Source organism: Urocampus carinirostris, chromosome 13 (genome assembly GCF_059441175.1).
Source record: "Urocampus carinirostris isolate Australia breed hairy pipefish chromosome 13, RoL_Ucar_1.0, whole genome shotgun sequence".
NCBI lineage: Eukaryota > Metazoa > Chordata > Actinopteri > Syngnathiformes > Syngnathidae > Urocampus > Urocampus carinirostris.
In genome coordinates, this window is record NC_142361.1 from 15,132,202 (window position 1) to 15,140,228 (window position 8,027).

Consider the following 8,027-nt stretch of genomic DNA (forward strand, 5'->3'; position numbering starts at 1 on the left):
TTTAGACATCCCTGTTGTAGGGTTTTAATCTCGGGTTAGCACGGTTCCAGCGGATCCTTAAAAAGGCTTAATAGGCATTGAATTCATTATTCTAAAAAAGGTCTTAATCGGCATTAAAATGTTTTAAATGCAATTTTTAAAAGTCTTAAAAATGTGAACACATTAAAAGGATTTATATTTTATGGGAACTAAAGCGATTTAGGAACTTTTATTAATTGTCATTTTTTTGAATCATTCACCAATTTACTCTTGTGGCAAAATTGCGTGACCACAATAATGGACCTATCAAAACGGAGATGTGGTTTCAGTCGGGCCTTCCAGAGAAGACGTACGTCTTAGGTTTACCCACAATCCTAATGAAAAAGCCTAAATTTAATGACGAGTGGCTGTTGGTAATGTGTTAGCAAGGTAACGACGTAATGCTTGCAAGAAATATTTGTCTTTTTTTGTTTTGTTTGTTTCAATTGTGGGTTTTTTTTGTCAACTTGGTCTTGAATTTGATTTCAAGAGGCATTAGAAGGTCTTATAAAGTCTTGAATTTAATTTGCCTTCAGCTGTAGGAGCCCTGGCTAGGTATACAAACCACGGTTCTAAAGTACAGTTTTACTGTTGGCCAAACTTGTCACTCATATGCTTGATGGTTACTCTAGAAGCGGTTGTTGACCTATGTCCTAAGCATCCATGTGTCACACACCATCCATCTATCCCTTTTCTGCACTGTTTAACCTCAGTAGGGTCGCGGGGATGCTGGAGCTGTGGGCAGGGGACACCCAGTTATCAGCCAGTCACTGGGCACACAGAGATAGACAACTCACTCGCTCATTCACACCTAGGGACAATTTGAACCAGCCAATTAACCTGACAAGCAAGGTTTTAGAATGTGGGAGGAAACCGAAGTGCTCAGAGTAAACCTATGATAGCACAGGGAGAACATGCAAACTCCACACAGGAAGGTTCGATTTCATGACCTCAGAATTGTGCCGCGAACGTGCTAACCACTGAGCCGCTGTGCTGCTGTGTCACACAAGCACACACACACAGACAATTGACTTGGCTGCTTTTTAATGAAGTGTTCAGCAAGTGGCTAAAACCTCAAAAACACACGTGTGTTACTCTACTCATAGCGTGCTGATGCACGTTGTTGGTCCCAGAGCGCTTCGGTGTCCTTGCATCGGTGACACGCTCTGTGCGCGGAAGCAGTATTTTGTCTTGCGCTTGACTTTGCTCAACACCAATTTCCCTGAGCAGCAAGGAAGCTCAAACATTTGCTGGAAGGAAAAGAAACAAATAAAAAAAATAAAGAAAGTATGGTAATACGGGTCTGCTTGATACATACCTCCTTGTCCTCCGGATGGACGACGAAGACGTTGTAGACGAGTGAAGAATGCAAGTGAGCACCCTGCAGCTTCTTGGCCACGGCCTGCGGGGTCCACACACGGACCACCAGGCCTTGTTTGCTGGCGTTTAGCCGTATTAGTGGCGCACTGATTTGGGCTGAGGGCAGACAGAAAGACGCCTCAGTGTCCCAAAACATAACGTTGCTCGAAATCAAAGGGGAAGGGACGAAAAACACTCACTGTCCCAACGGGGGCTGAATCTTGATGAGAGAATCCACATAGATGATGGTGAAGAAGACACTCTCAACCTAGCATAGTACCATTCTCTGAGGCTCGATGTCACCCCGCTCAGGTCGCAGTGTAGCTCGCGGATGGATTGGCACTCGTTCACGATACGCCACTCTGTGTCGCCGTACCTGGGCGCAAATAGAGGGAAGATCTTGAGCCCGACCCAAAACTCGGGTGGCATCGGACCTAAAATGGCAATCATGTTCAAGCCAACCAGGATTTTTGCTGCCTTTTTTTTTATCATCCACCTGTCATTGTTCTTTTTTGTCTCCCAGCCTTTCTTTGTCTGTACTGCGCATCTTAAGGACGTACTGCTGCTGTGGTTTATGGTCCAGTTTTCAACCTTTCAAAAATTATATCAATGTGCATTTTTTTTAAATACCAGTAGGTTGAGAAATATTCACATAATATGAGCTTCACCACAAGATGGGGCTGACTTAATCGTCGTCCATCTTGCTGCTACGGGTAACAAAAGGCTGTGCAAAAAAAAATGGTACGGTTTGTTTTCTTTGACTCTCCATAGTTTGTATCCTTAGTATTCATAGTACTCTGTAGCACTCATTTTTGGTTGCACTACACATTACAGCAACGTCTAGTGTTCAAATTATACACACTATCCCTTTAATCTATCTATCTACCCTGGTCATATCCCTCGAGAGGGGTGACTGACAGCAAGACAAACAAAAAGGGAAAAAGTAGTAAAAAACACACACAAAAATCTTTGGACCATGGCCAACCCAAATGCCCAAATACCCAAACAAATTAAGCACCTCTGCACCCAAGTTGGTCATGCTTTCGTCCTTCCAGATGAAACGGGACACAAGTAAGCGGCCATGTCACTCGGGTCAGGGTGACACAACACACTCTTCTGTTCAACAGCAGGGCCCGACAGCTTTTACTGGTTTACCCCTGCCGCATCATACAGGTGTCCTGCCCATCCCTTAAGACGCGTCCAAACATCCGACTATCCTTTCACAACACCTCTCCACTCATTCCTATCACCAACAAGAGTTCTATCCTCCACTACATTTAGACATCTTTCCTGCAGTGCACTCATAACACCATTCATACATGTCAATCGCGGCCTTCCTCTTGGTCTCCTTCCATTCACTTCTGCTCTGTAGATCCTATTCAACATTCGCTCCTCGTCCATCCTCTCCATGTGTCCAAACCAACAGAGTACGCTCTTATCTACACGCTTGCTCAGTTCCACTACTACTCCAGTTCTGTCTCACAATTTCATTTCTCAATCTATCCAATCTTGTCACTCCTAACATACTCCTCAAACACTTCATCTCAAAAACATTTCATTTCCTTCTCAAGTCTGCGTTGAGGCTCCAAGTCTCAGCACCATACAACACATTCGGCACAATCATACTCTCATACAGTCTTAACATCCATACTCGTACTCTTGTTGCTCACACTCTCCCAAAATGTTTAGCTAAAATCGGTTTCATTTTTAAATGGTTTAAAATTATCAACTTCTGTAACATTTATGCTACTGAACAAATACAATTATTTTGATAATTGATTAAAATGCAAAAATGGAAATCATGTAAATCTATTTTTAAAGTACACTCACTTATTCTGTTGTTCATTTTAAGGATTTTACAAAGAAGCCTGGAATTAAATCTACATTTTTGTGCGATTAGGATTTTGTAATAAGGGCCGTGTCCTCCTCACCTCTTCCACTGGACATCGTAGCGAGCGTCGCTGCTGTTTGCAGGCGTCACCCAACGTAGGATGTTCTTGAAGTCCACAGAGTCAAACCTGACGTGTTCAGGAAATACTGGCAACCCTGGAGACATACATTGACAAAATAACAAATACTTAAACAATCAAGCAAAGGAGCAAGCACACAAAGAAACACACAAGCAAACACGTAAATAGGAAAAAACAGGAACATACACGCACAAAAAAACAAAGAAACGCATGAGCAAACACGCAAGCAAACCCAAACGAACATACAAACGAGCAAACTCACAAATAATCACACTAGCAAATAAACAAGCAAACAACAACCACACAAGCAAACATTAAAATAAGAAAACAAACAGGCAAACACATCAGAATACACAGAAACAAACACATAAAAACACAAAGAAACACAAAGAAACGCAGAAATAAACAAACTAGCAAATCATCAAGCAAACACATATATAAGCAAACACACAAACAAGTTATCAACAACCACACGAGCAAACACACAAACAAGCACACAAACAAAACAAATAGAAAAACAGACAAATAAACAAACAAACACACATGCAAAAACACAAGCAAACACATAAAAAGACACCCAAACAAGCAAATACACGCAAAACACAAACCCCTCAAGCAAACACCAAAGCAAGCAAACACAATAAACACAAGTAAACAAAGAGGCAAGTAAACAAACGAACACATGTATAAACAAACGCACAAAAAAGCAAAACAAGCAAAGACACATGCAAGCAGACAAGAAGCAAAGAAATAAATGAAATCCGAGCTCCAACCCTCCTAGACTCTAAAAGCAAACGCTTTACCTGGAGTTGTAACACAGGTAGACAATTTGAGCAGCAGCATCATCATCATCAACAACAAGTTCATTTTGCTGACTGTGTCTAGTGACCCTGCAGCCTCAGACCTTTAACACGCAGCGACTTCCCTTTTTCTGATACTACAGATCACAAAGGACATCCTCCAGCATTGTCTTCCCCAACCTTTTCTCTGCACTTTTATCTCATCCCAAAAATGTCAGTAAAATGTTAAACAATTAATTACTCGAACCAGTTTTACACGTATTTGTGTTAAAAATTAAATGATCCTGTTGCTTACAGGTGATGTCCATAAATTCAAAATATTCTACTTGCTGACGCCATCTTTTGGCTGAGACCATCATCGCAGCTTCAATCAAGCTGCTTCCGTGCTGCGTACACCTACTGCATACCTGTCAACCTCCAAAGGCTCCATGCCCGTACAAACTGTCGTATTTTCCCGTACAAAATAATCGTACACCATATTTTTTTTTTTCGGAATGATGCATGCGCACAGTAGCATCAAACCGCTCGCTTCGTTTGTAACGAAAAAAAGATAGATAGAGGCTTCCGCTGCGAACTCCTTTGGCTTGTTTGATTTGCCGTTTCGTGATAGTAGGTGTATACTGGATGGTACCCATCATTGACAAATTTGCGTTTTTTCCGTACAGATTTTCTTGTACGTCGTACTCGTCTTAAAATGCATAAAAAAACGTACTTTGTACGGCAAAACTGTACAGGTTGACAGGTATGCTACTGTACGTGTCTTTCTTAAACGCACTGGAATAAATTCTTTTTGTCCATGCAAACATTTGTATGTTAATAAGAGAACCTTAAAGTCACATCTTGAGGGGACTGGGAGCCAGTGCAAGTTGGCCAATACAGGAGTAATATGCTCAAACTTTTTGGTCTTAGTTAAAAGTCTAGCTGCTGCATTCTGAACCAGCTGCAAACTTTTGATGCTCGACATCGGGAGACCAGAAAGTAATACATTACAGTAATCAAGCCGAGAAGTAATAAACGCATGAATTAAAACCTCTGCATCTGATTGGGATGGCATCGAACGAATCTTCGCAATATTACGGATGTTGTAGAAAGCTATTCGAGTAATATTTTTCACGTGTGACTGAAACGACAGATTAGGATCAAATATAATACCTAGATTTTTGACCGAGTTACTATGGGTGATATTACATTTGTCTAGGTTCAGGGTAGTGTTTGAAAACAACCAATAATCAACAATTTATTTTTTTCTGGGTTAAGGCACAAAAAATTAAGTGACATCCATCTTTGAATCTCAGTAAGGCAAGCCTCTAGATTTCTACAACTTAACTCTCCAGTTGTCTCCAGTGGCACATACAGTTGAGTGTCATCTGCATAGCAATGGAAACTAATATTATACTTGCGGATAATGTCACCAAGCGGGATCATATAAATACTAAAAAGAAGGGGGCCAAGTACAGAGCCATGTGGAACACCACAGGGGACATTAGATTGTTTAGAGGTCAGATTGCCATAGTTAACACATTGCATCCTGTCTGACAGGTAGGACCTAAACCATGAGAGTACAGTTCCTGAGATACCAATGCATTCCAGACGAACAAGTAATATGTTGTGGTCGACAGTATCAAAAGCAGCACTGAGATCCAGCAGCAGTAACATTGATGAGGCACCGGAATCTATTGCTAAAAGGAGATCATTGGTTACTTTAGCCTGGGCTGTCTCAGTAGAGTGATTTGCCCTAAATGCTGACTGGACAGTTTCAAAGATGTTATTTTCTGACATGAAGTCATTTAACTGCTGTGCAGTGACCTTTTCACGTAATTTTGCAAAAAATGGGAGATTTGACACTGGCCTATAATTACCTAGGCTTTCTGTGTCAAGGTTAGGTCGCTTAAGCGTGGGTTTAATGACGGCAGACTTGAAGGCTACAGGAACAATACCCGAGGATAGCGATATATTAATAATATTTAAAACTGATGGTCCTAAGATCCCAAACAGATCCTTCACCAGTGAAGCTGGAAATGGATCAAGCAGTCAAGTAGTTTGTTTGGCCCTCATGACCATCTGTGTTAGACTATCAAGGGACAAATCATTGAAACTGGAGAATGTTTCTGAACAACCACCGACACGGTCCTTACCTAACACCTCCACATCTTTGATATAGGAGGAGGTTACAGAGCGTTCTTTTAAAATTTCACTCCTGATTAGTTGAATCTTTTTATTAAAAAATTCCATAATGTCATTAGCAGAATAAGTAGAACTATTTGGGTTAAGGTGTTGTCTGGTAAGTTTCGCCATTGTGTCAAACAAAAATTTCGGATTAGTCTTATGTTTAACAATAATCTTAGAGAAAAACGATGCTTTAGCTGAGGCAAGAGCTACCTTATATTTTAGCAAGCTGTCACACCAGCCCAGTCGGAAGACCTCCAGCTTTGTAGTGCGCCATTTTCCTTCAAGTTTTCTGAAACCTTGTTTGAGTGACCTGGTTTCTTCAGTAGACCAATGTGTATGCTTCTTAGGTCGAAATGTATGCCTTAGGGGCACCACAGAATCAAGAACATTAACCAAAGCAGTATTAAAGTTGTTTGTAAGTGAGTCAACAGACCCAGTGTACAAAGGGAAGGCTGCAGTTACATAGGTAATAGTTCTTTTAAAGCTAATGCCGTTGTAGGGCGGATATTGCGACTGCTAAAGCCTAAATTTTCCTTATCACAGTAAACATTAAACATCTCACACTTAACAAGATAGTGATCAGAGATGGCATTAGAATACGGTAACACTGTAACATTTGAGGCTACTACGCCACGGGTCAGAACAAGATCTAGAGTGTTCCCATCTTTATGAGTGGGCACATCAACTATTTGATTGAAACCAGATGTATCAATCAGTGACTTAAAAGCAATTGCAAGTGAATTTGATGGGGAGTTTATGTGAACATTAAAATCACCAATAATTACAACATTGTCCGCATAAGTTACTAAGTCTGTTAACAGTTCCGAAAATTCATCCAAAAAATTTGAGTATGGTCCCGGTGGGCGATACACAACAACTTCATTAATTGGTGTTGACATTAAGAACCTCATAAAAAGTGCTTCAAACATTTTAAAAACAGTAGGGGTACCAGGAGTAAATTTCAACTTACCTTCCGATATAAGAGCAACGCCTCCACCTTTTTTGCATGGTCCTGCCAAGTGCGAACTCACAAAGTTAGGGGGAGAGGACTCATTTAACACTACAAACTCATTTGGTTTTAACCAGGTCTCACAAAGGCCAATAAGGTTAAGATTGTGTTCATTAATAAGGTCATTGACAAATAAAGCTTTGGAGGCTAGTGATCTAATATTCAGAAGGCCAAGCTTCAGCACTGTGGACTGAGCTGAACGCTTTCCTGAGTTTTGAACCTTAATGGCAACCTTAGTGGTAACCTCCACTTGTGCCTTGCATGACGGCCGATGCGGCCCGAATTCCATACCACAGGAATATTGTTGACAGGTGGAGTAGCAGGATGACTAGTGGTAGAAAATAATGTTATATGTTCTCCCTCCTCACCTAACATGGGAGAATCAGAGGTAAGAAGCACAGAAGAAGATGCTATAGAAGAGTACAGATCAGGGTGTGTGGTGCAGGCAATGGAACACTCAAAACTACAAAAACGCATGTAAATTGCATGAATCTAGCATAGCGCTAGTTAGCTCTAGCATTACAGACTCCACACCGGTCACTAATCACCTGTGACCTGGCCTGCACTAGTGTACCCTGTCATGGAAGGCTTAAACAGTAATCTATATTTTTAAAAAGAGTGAGAGCACCATCCCAGTTAGGGTGAAGGCCGTCTCTCCTCAACAGGTCAGGTCGGCCCCAGAAAGCAGGCCAGTTATCTACA

At 41.2% G+C, this 8,027-nt stretch overlaps 1 protein-coding gene across 1 annotated transcript; it reads right to left on the reverse strand.

Moving 5' to 3' along the window:
- Positions 1-1,045: 1,045 nt before the first annotated feature.
- il22ra2 (interleukin 22 receptor, alpha 2) lies at positions 1,046-4,341 on the reverse strand. The gene is made up of 5 exons (XM_088351491.1): positions 4,151-4,341; positions 3,309-3,423; positions 1,578-1,753; positions 1,337-1,494; positions 1,046-1,268 (listed from the first exon to the last, which is right to left on the reverse strand). Exons 1-5 carry the CDS (start codon positions 4,212-4,214, stop codon positions 1,119-1,121), a joined length of 663 nt encoding a protein of 220 aa, XP_088207617.1. The 5' UTR covers positions 4,215-4,341; the 3' UTR covers positions 1,046-1,118.
- Between the last annotated feature and the right edge of the window lie 3,686 nt (positions 4,342-8,027).